We start from the raw sequence: 18591 nt of genomic DNA, 5'->3' as shown, positions 1-18591 counted from the left end.
CAATATCTTATGAAAGTCCCATAAGAGCTTGCAGAACCACGATTATAGACCCATAAAAAAATGTACTTCTTGAACATTTCCAGGTAAGCAGTTTTCTTGCAACAAAAAACCAATTATTTTGAGGGATTATGTAAATGTTCAGCAGGAACGCTTACAAAGATGTTCCAGTATATTTAAGACACCTTTGTGGAATGAGGCTGTCATATACTTTGACTAGACTGTCAGGATAGGTACCTTTTGACTTGTAGGTTAAAAAAAAATCTGTAGTTTAAAAGAATGATTTACTAAAGAAATGTTGGTCTATTCTTCCACAAGTACTATTCAATTGTATTTTCTTTTTCTCTGTGCAATTTTTTTTCTATACTACATGTCATAAATTTGAAGCTTATATTTCTCTGTTAGTCACCAGTACAATTTACTAAATGTGAATTATCTGTGCCTATAATACCAACAGTAAAATTTTTTGATTGTCACTTCTGCATAAATATACGGAAGGAATAAAATGTTTAAAGCAAAATTAATTCAGAATCAGTGTAGAGATATGATATTATTTCAATGAATGATACAACTTAGAAAATTCTTATTCACTATTCAAAGAAACTACCTAAAATAAATTTTTTTTTATGTTACACAGTTTTTACATATATACACCATACATACTCTTAATTAAAACATATCATAAAACATGCAGTAGCCTCTAAACTTTAAAGTTGGAAAAATAAATTTAAACAGAAAACAATATTCCATTGTGGAATATTGTGGCTCCAAAATAGTATATCTTTGAGATTGATGAGGGCCTTAAAGCCCGACTCTTACAAATTCAGATTATCAGAAATATCTGAGATGCCTATTGAAAAGAAAAAGAAGAGGGAAAAATAAAATTTTGTAAAAAGCAGGAAAAATAGAGCAACACCTGCAGTGACTTGTGGCCTGCAAAATTTACTGAAATGTGAGGAGAGATGGATTTAAGCACTGCCACTCAAAACTGCAAGTACAGGGATGAAGATAGTGACATGATATTATAGAAGCAGCAGTGAACATACATGTCCCTTACAGTGAGGGACAAGAACACCCACAGAAAATAGTAGCTCTTTCTGCAGGTCACTAATGTAGTGTTTTAAATTACAAGTTGTGGCTTATTAATGAATCACAAAATGAATTTATATGAGACCTTTTAAAAAACCAAAAGCAGTTAGAAAATAATAGATGAGGAATGGAAATTATAGAGAACAAGGCAAAGAAGAGTAAAGAAAATTGTCACAGGCTTAAGCAAAAACAAGTTTTTCTTGTGCATGCGTATGTGTGTAGTATGTAAGTCTGCCAAATATGCTGGTTTTAATTATAAGTCACACCATAAAAGATTTGAAATTGTTGCACTAAGCACATGATTATAAAACCGGGTCTTAGAAATATTCAAGGAAAAAGCATGTCAAGTCTTAATCCCTTTAGTTCTTCTAAAACCACCCTTTACTAAAATGTGTTAAAACTGAAGTGATCTTTGCTCCAGAAAATAAAGTTGAATACCACTGAGAATGTTTTGTTTAATAATGCAGAAAAATTTGATCCTTTAAGAAGGATTTCATCCAAATAATTATTACAATTTTAAAGTTTTAAATTTCAAGTATCTTCAGTTTTTACTTATATGGAGCATTTCATTCACCAGCTACTAGTCAAATGATGTGCACTTTAATATTTCTTTCCAGAGACCATTGATTTTAATATTAAAAAGGAAACAAGTTGTAGAGCTCAAGCAGTTGTGTAATGGTAACAAAGTGTTAACCTAAGCATTACATCTTCATAAGGCTAATTAGTACTGTTTTATGGTAGGGAAGTAATAGGTTGTAATCCAACTCTTATGTGGAAAACAGGATTCCATCTTCACAATTTACTTTGTGCTAAATGGTTTTCAAGCTTCTGATTGATTAGGATGCTTGAAAACACATTTGATATGGTATCAATTTGTTTCATATTATGCACAGATTAATAAAAATAGCAGATTCTGAAAAATTTAGACTCACAGGTTAAAAATTATGAAAACATTCCTCAATGTACCTTAGTTGAAGGAGAACTTCAAAAGCTAAAAATGTTCTAATAAGTTAAAAAATACTTACATAAGAATGATAATTATTAAATACATGATAGAGATTTTATAGTTACTATCTATAACAGATGGTTAAAATTGCTTACAGATCTCCTGATCTTTTTAAACAGGAATTAATATTCTGTGTCTACCAAAGCAAAGTGATGTGAGATATAGAAGCTTGGATGATTGTTTTTCTTCTGCAGAAAGTCCTGAGAGATTAGTTCAAGCATTTGTCCTAATTTTGCATATTTTTACCTTAGTGCAAAAAAATCTGTCATTCTGGGATCAGAGCAATCATAACTTTTCTAAGGATAATCGTTTATTTGTTGTGCCTTAAATTGGCTAGAATTATATATTTTGTAGGATGGGAGCTTTATATCTCGAAACTGTTACAACAGTCCTCAGGGAACACTATGTTATCTATAAAGAGTGGTCCAGGATTTCACAGGCACTCTAAAATTGATGCCATTATTTTCAAGTCTTCTGAAGAGCACTTACCTCTTGCATATAAGTTATTTCCTGTTTTAACTATAAGCTTCTAAACTTAGAGGCAAGAAGTATCTTAAAGAATCAGAATCAAGTAACATGATGGGATTAATCAGACTAGAAGTCCATTTCTAAACATAAATGTAAGGGTTGGTATTAATGCTACAGTCCCTTCTTCTTTTAGCCTGTAATATAATGAAACCCCTCCTACTTGACACTATCCCACTGCAGTAATTGATTTGGGGAATTTATATCAGCAAATAAACTTGGAATCATAGTTTCAAGTTATAATTAAAGGGGATGGGTAGGCTTGAATTTTCTACTTCAAGCTAGCTTCATTAAAATGTCTTTGACTCTATCACACATAAGCACTGATGGTGACTTTTGAGTAAGAACTAGCATTGTTGAATCTTTCAACTGAAATCTTTGGGATTCTCAATTTACAAGAAGCAAAAACATCCATTGCTTTTCATACAATGGATTGTGCAGATTAAAAAAATGTTATATCTTTGTGGAGCAAAGATCATCACATATAATTATCAGGATAGTAAGAGATTGAAGAATACATTCCAAACTCATTAAAACAGAAGGGATTAGAAGCCAAAGGGAGGAAAAGCCAAGGAACCATCCAACTTTTTGTCACACACATAGAAATGCACAGAAACATAGTTTTAATCAACACACATAACCACAACAGGCTAGAAATGCAATGGAAATGGATATATTTAAAAGAGAAATTGTGGGCTTGGAATGTTCAGTGGTAGAGTGGTTTCTTAATGTGTGTCAGGCCCTGAGTTCAATCCCACCATTATAAAATATATAAATTAATTAATTACAAAAAGTTATTTAAGAATTTTGTTCACTAGATTATTCATTTGAACCTATTTTCCTACTTCTCTCTTCATATACTACTAGTGTTCCAGATCTAAATATTCAAAATGGAGGAATAGAGCCATTTCACAAATGTTCATACAAAAAATATTGATTTTAACTATGGAAGTATGAAAGCAGAAATGTGTAGCTCTAATTATACACACTTAACATTGATGATAATACATGAGGCATATTTTTATATTTGGGAAAATAAAAACGATTTTTTAAAACAAATAAGAAATTAGCATATTACAGAGATATAGTCATTATAATGTTTAAAGTGGCTCAATTAACAAAATCCAAATTGTATAATTGGCTTGGATGCCTGTCATTAAATGAATGGATCAAGAATATGTATATTTATCCACAATGGAGTTTTTATTTAACTATAAAGAAAAAGAAAATGTCATTTGCTGATAACTGGATGGAAATGGGAAAATTATGTTAAGTGAAATAAGCCAGAATCAGAAAATCAAAGGTCGAATGTTTTCTCTCATATGTGGAAACTAGAGCAAAATAAGGGGAACAAGTCAGTCGGGGAGGGGAAAAGATATCATCAAGATATAAGGTAGATCAGTGGAGTAGAAGAAGAATCAGAGGGAGGGAGGGAGGAAGGAAAGAAGGGAAAGGGGACGAAATATGTAATGAAATTAATAAAATCCTTTATATATACACCATACACGTATATATAAAGCCCAAAGGGACTTTCACCTTTATGTATATGTAAAAACTATTAATCAAAAATAAATAAAGGAGGGAGAAGAAAATCAGTAGAGGAAGGAGAAAGTGTGGGAGGAAAGAGAAAAGGAAAAGGTGGGGAAGATGGGGGTTGAAATCAAATTGTTGATATATATACTTTTGTCAAAAGCAGGCCAAATACTATGTATAATTATAATGCTTTAACAAAAACATTTAAATTACCATCTGACAAAATAAATTTTATATTAAAAAATTAGAATTTTTTTATATTATATAAAATTCTTCTAAAGCTAAACAATGTGAAATACTCTAGGAAACAATTATGAAATCCACTTTGGCTTTAAAAAACTGCCCCTGTCATTGCTCTACATGTGTTTTCTTACCTGATGACTTCAGGAACACCATTTAGTAGAACAACCATCACTTATCCTCTCCTCACTTGTTCTTAGCTTGTTGTTATATTCAGAAAAAGGCACAGAGAAGATGAAAAAGTTGGGTACATCAGGGCTGGGAAATAAACAGATAAATATAACAGTTGGGGAAAAGGCAAAAGAGAAAAACATTGACTCCATTGTAACAATGGTTAAGGAGAGAAATTAAGTGTGGTGAGAAGAGGGATTAAAGAAGAATATTGAGTTCATTAGTTAGTACTTATATAATATTTGATATATGAAATAGAAAATTATGTGATACAAAAATGTAAAATAATCCCAGTCCTGTTCTCTGCCTCAGTTTCTAATTTCTTCACTCCTTATTGCTTGATGGAAATGAATTTCTATTTTTTTCTCTTTCCACATTTTTTATTGGTACAATTTTGTTGCACATACTGATGGGATTTGTTGTTATGTATTCATGTAGGCACACAATATAAAAATATAATTTGGCCATTATCACTCCCCAGCACTTCCCCCAAACTCAGAGATATATTTCTTGATTCTCTTTCAACATTTGAATTTATCATGTCCCATACTAGAATCATCAGTTTTCCCTTCAACTATACATCAGTCTGTTTTCATCTTGTTATTTGCTGTTGTGTAGTTGATTACTTCATTTTCCCAGTTGTTGAGTTGTTATTTTCCCTCTTAGGACGAGGATTATTACTATTATACATGATGGATATCATCAAGAGTTTCTCCTCTCTTTTTTTAATACCATATATTTTCTAGCTCCATAATAATTGTATTTAATTTTCCAAAGTATCTATAAATACTTGCACAGATTTATTTATAGATAATTACATATATTTATCAAAATTCTATTATGTCTTCTGTACTCTTCTTTACTATTAATTCAACTTTATATACGACTTTGTTCTCTCTCTTAAGAACTGTATATATGATCTTTTTATTGGATTTTTTTAGAGATTCCATATGAATATTCTTAAGGAAAATTCCAATCAGGAATACTCCATTCTCAAAAAAATAAGAAAATAATTTCATTTTGAAGAAGATCTAAATGCTTTAGTCTGACATTCAAAGCCATATATTATTTACTTTGAATGTATAGAATTTTGCCCTGCATCTGTTCCATAAACTTCCCTGTTTCTTTGCTTTCTTTAAAAAAATTGCTTTTGGTGACCAGAATGTTCCCTACCACATTTTATCCTCTATTTCACACTGACATTACTATCAGTCTTCAGCTAATACTGAAATAATATTCCATGTTTTGTTTTTGTCCTGTAGATTTTGTGTTGAACTAAGCTTTTTATAAGAGCATTTATTCCTATTCTTTCATACCAACTTTCACCTTAGCTTTTGCTTAATTTACTCTCAATTTCATTAAAAATAGAGTGCTTTTAACTTTAGCTTTTCTTAGTTTGGACTTTTTAACCAATATAAATTTTACTTTACCTAGTATTCTCCATATTTAAATTCATCTATTTAACACTGTGGCCTGTGGAAAGCAAGCATACTAGTCAAGCTCTCTAACTTTTCCTGAGATGGTATCTTCCATTTTTACTTGCCATAACCATACCATAATTAAGATAATATTCAAGAATTAAATCTTTCCTAAAACATATCATAGTATCCCTAATATAGGACATGTATCAAACTGATGTTTTTAAACTCCTGTATGACACTTAATATGTCCTACCAAGCATTATGGCTTATGGTATATAAATATAATATCACAAAATATGCATTTTATTTTATTTATAGCCCTAAAAATGGAATGCAATAAAAATTCAATGCAATATAATATCAAAATATATGTATTTTGTTTTCTTTATATCCCTGTAAATTCTTGGTTCAAAAATACTTGCACAGATTTATTTATAGATAATTACTTTGTAATTGCATATATTTATCAAATACTTAGTCAAGAACAAATAGGCATACTTTAAAAAAAAAAGGCAGTTCCATAAGTTCAATTACATCTTCTCTATCTTAAGATGTAAGCAGAATAGTAAATATTTTCTGTTATTACATCCATTGGGGCTCATTGAAAACTAGTATCAATGTTTCTGAATTTTTGTGAAGCCTTGAGCATATATATATATATATATATATATATATATATATATATGTAGATAGATATCTGTCAGTTTTATACGTTTGATTATGTTTTTAAATGAGAATAAATTGTGATAAATAAAACATTCAAAGATGTTTTACTAAAATTTTATGATGTTTTAAAAATTGCTTCCAAAACAAGCATGCAATTAGTATCAAGAATACAAGGAAAACAAATTTTGTTACAAATAAATTGTAAAACAATCAAATCTGAAGAGAAAAATCACAGTTTGTGGTATACTCCAAGGACCTAGACCAATATATTTATAATAGTTAAGAAGAGACTTTGCAAGCTATTTACAAACTATATGAGAAACATCTCCTTTGGTATTAAGTAACAAAATAACCCTTTGTGCATCTTTTACATTTCAAATGATTGATATAATAAACAGCTCCCAAAGAATCGTTTTCTATTCCTTCCTATTTAGCAGTCACCATCTTAGCTTCCAGCATAAATCATAGAAAAATTATATTTTGATTCAGCTTATAATTTTAAGAGAACTACTTATTAGACTTACTTTATATTTATATTTTAAATATAAAAAGTCCCAAGCAACTTCAGTTTCTATTTTTTCTTTACTTCTTTGTCTCTACCTATCTCAATCTCTCTCTCTCTCTCTCTCTCTCTCTCTCTCTCTCTCTTTCTCCCCCCCCCCTATTTTTTTCTTCCTCAATTATTTGGTAAAATTTGGACTTTAAGAATGCAATCTCAGTCTACCCAGTGAGAAATGCTTAGGGTAGTTTGAGTTCTCTTGGGATCCATTTCCTCTGAATCAATAAATTTAAAATATTTCTAGTTGTGACAATTATAAACTAATTTCAATTAATTTATATTTGATATAGGTCCTTCTATTTATCTAAATATTGAAAACATAAACACTGAAAGTTTTATGTACAAACTTAAGAATAATTTTGTGGTCTAATTTTTTTTTTCTTAAAGTACAAAGGGGATCAAGATATTTATGAAACCCATACCACTACCTTATTTCACTTTCCAGTTGCAGAAAATAGAGAAGAATTGTTGTTATTTAAAAAAAAAACTCTATGATAAATAGAACTTCAGTCATTTCTACTTCCCACCTATGGAATTTCTAAACTGAAATAAAGCCAGTAGGCATCTTTCATGTGGTCACATGGTACATAAGGCATAAACTGGAAATGACTGCTTGTCATTTTTCTCCATAAGCATGAGCTTAAAAGATAGGATGAGAGCTGATGAATGCAAAGAAGTTATCCAATCTCTTCAGGACTATTTTAGTTTGCTTTTCCTAGCTGTAACAATAACAATTAGAGGAGGAAACATTTATTTTGGTACTCAGAGTTTTAGAGGTCTTAGTCCATTGATGAACAACTCCATTCCTTGGGGTCTGAGATGAGGTAGAATATCATGGGATAAAAGTGTGGTAGAGTAAAATAGCTGCCACCAGAAAATAGACAGAGACTAAGCTCAGCTCATCAGAAATGTACCCCCAAGGCATACCAACCAATGACCCTTCTCCTCCTGCCACAGCCTAAACTCACAGTTAACTCCTCAGTTAATCCCTATGAGAGAATTACTGCACTGATTAGGTTAAGGCTTTTCTAAAACACCCATTTCACCTCTAAACCTTCTTGCATTGTCTTACACATGAGCTCTTGTGGGGATACCTAATATAAATAATAAATAGTTCCTTGACACTGAGGTCTCATATGGAGGGACTAGAAGAATTGCTTGTATGACATAACCTCACAAAAGTAGCACCCCAAAACTGAATAATTCCAGTGGAAATAAGGGATCAGGTTTGATTACTCATCTGTTTCAAGATATTAAATAAACCAGTGACTTGAACAGGTTATGGCAATTTTTCCAATGTTAATTTATAAATAAGAACTTTGAAAGATAGTGTAGAATCTCTTATCATGTACATAAAAAACACTTTTTTTTAATCTGTCGAGATTTAAAACTACATCAATAAGGTAATAAAATATGTGAGAATAAGTGCATAAACACATTTGGTCTCACTTTTAAAATTTTGGTTTCTTGTTTTCTGTATCTCTACTGTTAGAAAAATGTCTCTTTATTTTTTGCATAGGAAAATAAAACATAATTTTAGCTCTGTAGATTTGATAGGCAGAAATGAAGTCAAATTTACTCTCATATAGAATTCCAGCTTCTGATAATCTGGTGTTTGCACAGGGAGACTTTCTGCCTTGACTGTATGGATGTTCCCACTGTAGAATAATACCATCTTACTTTCCATTGTGTTCTCACAATTCTGCTGCACTTGGTATCCGGCTTCTACTCTTTTTCAGTTTTGTCACATAAAAACCTTACATTGGAACCACTTTTAAAATGATCTTCTTTTAGATGCTTGAAGAGCAGGGGAGATTGTTATTCATTTGGAGCAAGAAACTTAATCATTTCTGGGTTCCAATTAGAAAAAGCCTGGAGGCTCTCTTTATTAAGATAAAACACAAATTGTATCAAGGCTGTTAAACCACTTAATATTTTTATGCTGCTGTTAAAGAAGTTGAACATTTTAAGTACTAATTGGGAATATTTGTTCCTTATTTATGATCTATATATCAACTATCACATTCTTTTCCTTAAAATTGCATCTTATAGTTCTAAGTCTTGTCACCTTTAAGATTTACTACATAGAGTAGGATAAAGAATCCTTGAATGATTCAGTTCATTGCTTCAGAAACATGGCCTGACATCTTCCTTTTAACCACTTGTGAAGGTTGATTTTTTTTCCTACTTATTTACCAGAAGGGAGTATTTTGTTTTTAGAAAGAAATTTTTAAAATACAGACTGATAACTAATTTATTTGCATCTTTATGTTCTCTGTAAACAATTTAAAATATATATAAATATAAATTAAGTATGCATTTATAGTGCCTGTGTTTTTAGATGTGACTTAAAGCTTACAAACTTGAGTGGAGAGGAATCATAATAGTTTGGATTTCAGGTGTTAATTTTGAGTATATGGAAAGATATATATATATATATATATATATATATATATATATATATCTATGTAACATGTATATATAAAAAATACATAAATACATATAAATATATCTGTGTGTTTAAAATTCTAACATACATCAAAAACATTGCCTCTTAATATAATAAGTGCTTCATTTGAATAAAATTATAAAGGTGAATGTTCTAAAATTCAAATTATCCTTAATATAACTTTTATTTTATTATTTGTCTTTTGTAGCTTTTTGGAAAGAATAAAATTTCAATTTTTTCAGCTGTTCTCCAAGTTATAGTTTCATTTTACAATTTTACTTCTTCAAGGGATTATATTATATTCCTTGTGATATTTGACTTAAAATTATGCTACTTGAAATATTAATTAGTAAGTTCAAATAGCAATAAACAGATGTGGATTACATAAAGCAAGTTAAGAAGTGTTAATTGTTTGGCTTTCATTAAAGATAATATGAAGACAAATTTTCTATATAATTGAAAGATATGATATCATATTTTTCAATACTTTTATATACCAGGTTTCTTCATTTGTTAAGTAATATATTACTCTTCCAGAAGTTTCTTGGGTCTGACAGAATTGCCTTTCATTCTTTGCTTTCTTACTCTGAAGAGATAGGAAAATAAATGAACTATTTATTATTTTCTGCTCACACATTTACTAAAATTCATACCTGGTCACCAAAATGTATATGGCAGTTTTTTTCCCCCATTAACAATTAGTTCTTCCAGGATAATCAGCAGAGTGGCCTATAATTCATTTTAATTCTGACACTCTCTACCTGGAAAGAGTCAGATGCCATAGGTTAAGATTCAGTCCCAGGAGGTGGCCCCTAATTCTCAGGTTAATTGCACATAGTAAGTTATTGTATATACTTCTCTGATCAACCAGCTACAGACAGAGGTTTCCATGACTCCTCCTTGGATTTCATTAATTTTCTGGGTCTTTCCATAGAACTTGGGGAAACACAATACTTGTACTTACCCATTCATTACAAAAGATGCAGATGAAAAGCAGATTAAGAGATGAATAAGGCAATGTATATAGTGAGGGGCACAAGCTTTCCTGTCATCTCCTGGAATGACACCCTCCAGGACCCTCCATATGTTGAGCAACACAAAAGTTCACTGAACCCTGCAGTTCAGGGTTTTAAAGGGCTTTACTACATATGTCTGATTGATTACATCATTGGACATTGGTAATCAGCTGAAACTTCAACCCATCTCTGCTTCTGAGAGGATAGAGGTGGGATTGAAAGTTCCAACCATTGAATAATTTAGCTCCCATTCTGAAGGGATCCAGAAGCCCTCCAAAGGCATTTTATTAGAATATGTCTTAGGAGCATCTCATTGAAACAAAAAATATTCCTAGTGCCTAGGAAATTCCTATGAATTTAGAAGCAGCATCAAGACCTGGGGACAAAGACCAAATCTTAGTACAAAATATCTTCCTAGCACTTCTATCTATAGGGGTTTCAGGAGAACTATGTCAGGAAATAGGGGCAGAGAAAATATGTATTTCTTGTTATATCAAAATATCACATACTCCAAGTGATTTTAGTCTTAAACACTTGATGAACAGTTCCTGCATCATATTACTGATCTGTTTATTTTGACAGTATTACCAATATTTGTTATATTTCATTCATAAGTTTTATCCATTTTACAAAAATTTGTCAAAAAATACATATGAGTTCAAACACATTATAAAATTGCCATGACATCACCAGGAGATAAAATCTTAAGAGATCTCTGTTGTACATACGGACCATTATTGGCCAAATGCAGCCAGGGACTGTATGTTATTAAATACAAACTTTCCAAAAAATTCTTTAGGAGAATAAGAAAAGTGGACAAGGTAAGGGGAGGCTTTAGGTGGTTTCAGTGGAGACCCCAAGTGAAAAGGTATTTTTGTTAGAACCTGGGGAGAGGACTTGCTTCTGTTGCCCAAGGCTATGTTAAAATGTTAAAATGCCAATACCAGTAGGGTCTGGGCTCAGGACCTGGGCAGGGGACCAGCAATGACTGCTACAATAACATAACAAATTAGTTCTTTAACACACAGGTACAGTAGAATTAGTTATGTTTCTCATACCTTCAAATTTTTTGAATGAGTACATGATGGTTCTTTTTGCCCCCTTATAGAAGTTAGCAAATGATTATGCATAAAATACGTGTTAAATATCCATATATTACCAGATTTGCTTAATTTCCTGAATATTCAACATTTCTTATTTTTCCTATTTGTATGCATGTTTGAATCCAACAGGCCAGAACCTGTTCTGTGGACAAAGGATGGTGGAGAATTACCAGATCCTGATCGAATGGTTGTGAGTGGTAGGGAGCTAAACATTCTTTTCCTGAACAAAACGGATAATGGTACATATCGATGTGAAGCCACAAACACCATCGGCCAAAGCAGCGCAGAGTATGTCCTCATTGTACATGGTGAGTGCCTTTTTGAAAATATGACATGTAAAAAAATGAATGACCTAAAAAGCTATTTAAATTTGTCAAAATCTGTAGGATAAAATTAAACAGGTTTTCTTTTTTCTTTCAGAAGGACTTCTCATAAGTATTAATATGTCCAAAATTTACTATGTTCCAATACAGACTAATTAATATAAAATTACAGCATACACTAAAAATTAAGTTATTTTTGTGAAAAGCTTTATCATAAATCTTTTTATTTAATTTTTGGTGATGACTTATAAGTTATATTAATGATTGTCTAAATTTTTACAAATAAATGCTTTTACTTATAATCCAGAATTATCCTATTTCTTGTAAACTAATTTCAGTAGTAGTATCATAAAAAATATATTTTTTTGATCACTATAACTGGCTACCCAAAAGATAATAGTATGTCATTGAGATACAGCAGAGACAGAGGAATAGAATATTTATGAGTAAATGTTGTGAAGGATAATTTGAAATATCTACAGACATTGATTTTCTTGACTTCATTTATCTCACCATTTGTATATATCAAAGTGTATAAATATAGCAAAATACCAATACCCAAAAGTGAAGAAAATCACTCTTTTTCATTGATCAAACTTCAAAAGTCACAATGAGTTGTTAATAAGGCAGCTTTAATATATTGTTAGATGAAACTACATTTTATGAGGTTAAAAAAATGCTGTAATAAATAAAATTTATAAAAATTTATTTATTATACCATTTCTCAGGGGTTAATGTATATGCTAGGGAACATTGTGCATCTCCAGAGAAAGAGTCCTTAGAGAATGTCACATTACCCTTTTATATTTCAGCCAGAGAAATTTTTCTGAGAATACCATGTTATTTCATATAATATTACAAAATTATGAACCAGCATTTAATAAAACAAAATGGTTTAACAAATCCAGTGGATCTTAGAAATCATGGAGAGAATATGTTTATTCAATACTTTTCCCAGGAATCCAATTATATAATACATATTTATAATTGTATAGTATAGAACATGGATTAGTTAGTTCTCTATTAAAAAAAAATTGAAAAAGAAAGAATGGTGGGAGTCAAGCCTAAGTCTTTAATATAAAGAATTTTAATTAATTTTAGGGAAAATAGTAATCTAATTTGTGCTATTTTTCCAGGTATTTATTTTCTTATGATACAGGCAAAAATTGAAGAAACTTACATATTGTCAGTATATAATATTATCTCTTTTGGAATCCCTTCAGTTTATAAAATCTCTCAATTCTAAATACTAGCTTCATGGTAGGCAAATAAAGGCAGACAGTGAATAAACTCTCCCTGTATAAACATCTTGAACATCCTAAGAGTTTAATTTTTGGTATTTCATGAATAGTGCAAAATTTAGCTGTGTAAAAGATTAGCTTAATCAAACTACACTGATAAATTGGAATTAAATATAGTTAACTCCTGCCGACAAACCTTCCCAGCCTTATTGCCAGAGAAGGTAACACCACTGGGTGAGTCAAGGTCAAGTTAGAGTCTTTGAGGGGGAGCCAAGAGCAGCTTCCAGTTTTTGCTACCTGGATATTCAGACCATGCAATCACTTAAGTCTAGCCTAACTGATTCACCTGAAAATTTTTAAGTGTTTCTCTCACCTAATAGTTTCTTAGAGCCTGGGAGCATGTTGTATCACATGTCACGTTGTATTGAAGGCAATACAACATAAATATATACAGAATTAGAAGGGAAATGACAGAAGAAATAATACACTCTGATGAAAAGCATGTCATTTGTTGTTTTTCAAGTAATTCAAGTAGGGAAAATTCTTATGCTTTCCCAGTGTTTGCAAGCTAGCCAACAGTATGGTTTTCTAAATAGCCAAGCTACCTTTAGGTAGTTGGCAGTTGACATATTTCTAATAAATACTTCTCTAAGCACTTTGTAAGAAGTCATTTTTGGCTTTGCTTCTTGAACTACAATTCATCAAAAGCACCCCATAGATTAATGCTATTCATGCTGCTAAATAAATGCTGTGAAGTTCAACAGTAGTTTACCTAGGATTATTGACACAAGTAATGAGAGGCTCGATGAAACAGTGAAACCATATTACACTGTGTTTAAAAAGGGCTCCAATTGGGTTCATTACAAAATAAAGTTTTTCCCCTTTGCACACTGGGTATAATGTTTCATTAGTCACTGATTGTATAAATATAAAAGCTACTCTCTTCTGTTAATGGTTTGGCTGTTTCAAAACCTACTAAATGATGAAATTTGAGTGGCATTGCGATCTATAATGAATGCTGTATGCATTTCGGAATGGAGTGATAAGCGATCATTTGTGAGAACTTTACCCTTTTAGCTTTTACACCAAGGTTGATTTTACATTAGCTGTGATAATTTAATATAGCTCTAGCATGAGGATTTTTTCAGGAACTGAGACTCCTGTCTGAATCTACTACAGTTGCCTAGGTTCTATTGATTCTTAACTTGATGGAGGTCTAAGCAGAATTAGCACTTTCCTGTGAAATCTTCTACTGTCTGGAGGCCATCCTAATGGTTGGATTTTATTCTTTGGGTGTCAATGGAATTGCATTATTTAAATGTTATTACACCTAATTGTTCATAGTACTGACATTTTGTTTTATGTATACTGCAGGGGTTTTGCCCCCTTCTTATTCACATTTGAAAATTTCAACATTAGGAATATAGAGGTGGTAATTTGAAACTGCCAGTCTAAAATTTACCATCAATGAAAAATCTAACAAAAGTCAACATTCAAATACAGGCAAGACAAAATATATTTATGAAGCATTTGCTCTGTGGAGGATCTATTAGCAAAGATAATGGCACTATTCATTAACAATCTTAGCAATGGAAAAATTAATCTATTAAATTAGTAGCCATAGTTATGCTTATTAATTACTGAGATCATAGTAGTTTTTTTTTCTTCTTTATAAAATGTTTCTTCTTTATCACTTTTATCATGCTATTTATTTATTTAGAAACCACCATCCATAGCCCTAATGGTTTTCAAGTGTTTTGTTCCATTGCTGCTCTTCATATTTAGAGAATTCAGACAAAAAGAATAATTCATTCATTCCCCAATTATATACTTAGTACTTATGATCTTATGAGGCAAAGGTGAATGACAATAAAGAAAATTATAGTTTAAGATTTTTAAGAGAAGTTATGCATTCAAATAATAAAACAAATAGGAGAATTATAGGAAGATGATCACACAATGAAGCAGATGATTATAATCTCTGATTGTGGTCCCAGTGTCTAAAATTTTTAAAAATGGTAATACAGAGATTTTGGATCAATCATAAACAAATTATATACATCATAAATGGAAGAATTCAGTACAGTCCAGCTATAATCATTTATAATATATCTAACTTCTATTCTTAAAATAAATAACAATAGACTTTTTATATTAAGACCATTTCAACTAGAAAGAGATGCAAATAATTTATTGCCTAAATATTCCCTGCATGGTACCCAGATTATAATTTAACTCTACTGAACAAAAATAAATTTCTAAATTTTATCTAACTAGTTAATAGGTAAAAAATCTTAAAAAATTCAATAATATAACAAAAAATCTCTAGAATAGGACAAAATTTACAATCAGACTTGTTTCTATAACACAACATCAAGTTCAGAGTATTTAAGTAATATATATATAATAGTATTTATAATATATATAATATTATAATATATATTTATAATATATATAATAGTATATATAATAGTATTTAAGTAATATATCTTCTCCTAAAGCAAAGACTACCCAGATCTACATCCATATGCTATACACAGTATGGCAAATGCTTACTGTTGTACAAGGAGTGGCTGCAAGAAATTACCAATGACCTGAGGCTCATCTTGTTTTGTGGTTGAAAGAAGTTTGGGTTCTCATATGTATTTGTAATAAATGGATTAAAAGTGTTGGAACTATGGAATCAAAAAGTTTGAGAAATAGTATCTATAGAGAGTGAGAAATGCAAATCAGCCTCTCTTAAATCCTAACCCTCTTTCTCATTTTTCTTAATATCTTTTACCTCCCTTTAAATTCATGTTAGGAAAATTCATAACCACTACTTCAAATGCATATAGAAAATGGACAGAGATACTGGGAATATGCAGTACCATTCTGGACTATGGGAAGTGGCTACAATATCTATGCCAGGTCCAGATTGTAGGCCAGCAGAGCAGGAATCACGTTAGAGCTACAATGGAGAACTCAAGTTGTCTCTGAAAGTTAGGACAGAGCTGATATAGAATATTCCAGGAGATGTTTTCATGATGTTTGTTCTCCCTACTCAAATTTCCCCTTCTTATTACCATAGTAGCCCTATGTAAATATTAAATGTCTTTATCATTGATCTAATTTATTTTCTTACTTCATTATTTCTCTCCTTGTATGAATAAAACTTTAAACAATGTATTGGTTCATCATTTTAATTCTGGTTATTTTGCGTATGAGTGAAATTATTCATTATACAACTTTCCATGCTCTCACTTTTTTAAAATATATTTTTCTTTTCCAGCAAATTTCATCTTTAAATATGTATGAAATAATTAAACTATGATATTTATTATAATAGTATACAGTGAAATTCTATTGAAATTTGCTTCTGTTTCTGTACTGCCAGTTTATTGTAGTGGCTAACCTGATATCTCTAAAATATCATATTGCACTTATGGTTTGTTTGGTCATGTGTCAATTGAAATGAACACTGCTTAGGAATGTAACATTTCTTATTTTTAAGTTTTTAGGAAAATTACTTCACAAGGAACACATATACACTTCAGAAGTAACACATTTTATTGTTACTTGCTAGGAATCATCATAAAGATAATGTTTGGAGTTTTATCATTTTAATTGTAAGAGAAAATTACTGTTAGAAATGTCTGTGTGTTTTGGCCTAGTGAAAGGTATCAAACTATTAAAAAAAGCTTTCCAGGTTTTAATTATCAATAAGACTGCCTCCTTAATTTTACTGAGATTTCATTGTTAATAGTAAAAGTAAAAAAATACAGTTAAAAAGCTAAACACATAGATATAATAGACTGCTGGCCCCCAGTCCAGCTTCCAAGCTCTGTTGCTTATTTAGACATGTATCTTTCACAAACTGGGTAAATCGAGGCTCCTCTTCTGTCCTGGGTGCTAATTCTCCACTGTAGATAACTTGCTTACTATGTGAGAAAAGCAAATTGAATCCTGAAGGGTAGCTTTTCTTTCACTGTAACAAACATTTCTAGTCCATATATCATCTCTTCCAAATATTTGACTGTTGTGCAGAAAATAAATATTATTGTTTTAGTGTTATTATAGTAGTTGGTCTTAAATTGCTCAAAATAATGCATACATAGGTGAATGCTTAATAATTGTGAAACACTGCAAATATCATAAAGTAATTTTTTTAAACTTCTCTCATGATAGAACTAAGCAAATATTATCATGATATGTACATCCCCATGACAGGGATATATTGCTCATAAATTCAAGTCATGATTAGCAATGATTTGAAACTAATACGTATCCTTCCTATGATAAAATGAAAAATGTACTTCTGTGCTTCATGGCAAATGTGTAGCTAGACTAAAAGATAGCAGCCTCTGTGACATCTTGCATCTACTATTACAGTTATCCAGAAATAAAATATTTAGAAGCACTGGAAGATCACATGAGTTTTTTGTTTTGTTTTCTTTCTTTCTTTCTTTCTTTCTTTCTTTCTTTCTTTCTTTCTTTCTTTCTTTCTTTCTTTCTAGTTGTACTATTAGGCAAAGCAATACTTACAAATCATGATGGAATTACAAGAGGGAATCTTTGAGTTCCTATAAGTGGGTGGGGAGCAGGAAAGAAAGACCTGAATTACGGACAGATGCACAGCCTAGCAAACATTACAAAGGGATTCAGCTAAAATCTGTTCCCTCACAGAGAAACAGACCTACCAGTTGGTAAATTAATTCTGTGTACTCATAATGAGCATTTTTTCTTTGGAGCAGCTTCCTTTAGAAGCATAAATGGAAAATATATGTTGTAGAAAGAAAAGGACAGAAAAGACATCCATATGGAGCAACAAACAGTGTGCTAATGGAAGAGCCCTGTGGTTGCTGCTCTCATCTCTGGTTGAGAGTTTCCAGGCAGTAACTAGTTGGATCATTCTTAAAACAGTACTTTCTTTAATCTCACAGATAAAACATATCATTTCTGGACATGAATAAGTAGGGAAAGCTCTGATGCCTGTGGGAAAGGCATACCTCTGACTGGATGAATATACTGTTGAACTCTGCAGAGGGAAGTGGGATGGAATAAAATAGTGGAGACAGGAGCAGTGTTTGCTTTATAAAGCATTTAAAAAGGTGCCCACATGAGGGCATACTCAACTTGGAGCTGATGCCGAAATCCATCTCTTTGTTTTAAGATGAGTGAAAAGTAGATAAATTAAGGTCTCAGAGCTTTCAGAGTAAAATTTCCATTCAGTCTTACCACTCTGAAGTAAATGTTTCTATATATCTAAGTGG

At 31.1% G+C, this 18591-nt stretch overlaps 1 protein-coding gene across 4 annotated transcripts in view; it reads left to right on the top strand.

Annotated features, from left to right (window-relative positions):
* CADM2 (cell adhesion molecule 2) overlaps window positions 1-18591 on the top strand; it is a 1032141-nt gene that overhangs the window by 924713 nt on the left and 88837 nt on the right. For all 4 annotated transcript variants that reach the window (XM_081301404.1, XM_081301402.1, XM_081301403.1 and 1 more), the window contains one exon: window positions 11905-12083. In XM_081301404.1, the coding sequence (XP_081157530.1) occupies window positions 11905-12083 (179 nt within the window). The remainder of the gene's footprint in view (window positions 1-11904; window positions 12084-18591) is intronic.

The sequence above is a fragment of the Spermophilus citellus genome (genome assembly GCF_964194105.1).
Source record: "Spermophilus citellus genome assembly, chromosome: 7".
Classification (NCBI taxonomy): Eukaryota; Metazoa; Chordata; class Mammalia; order Rodentia; family Sciuridae; genus Spermophilus; species Spermophilus citellus.
This window is presented reverse-complemented; position numbering and strand designations above follow the sequence as displayed.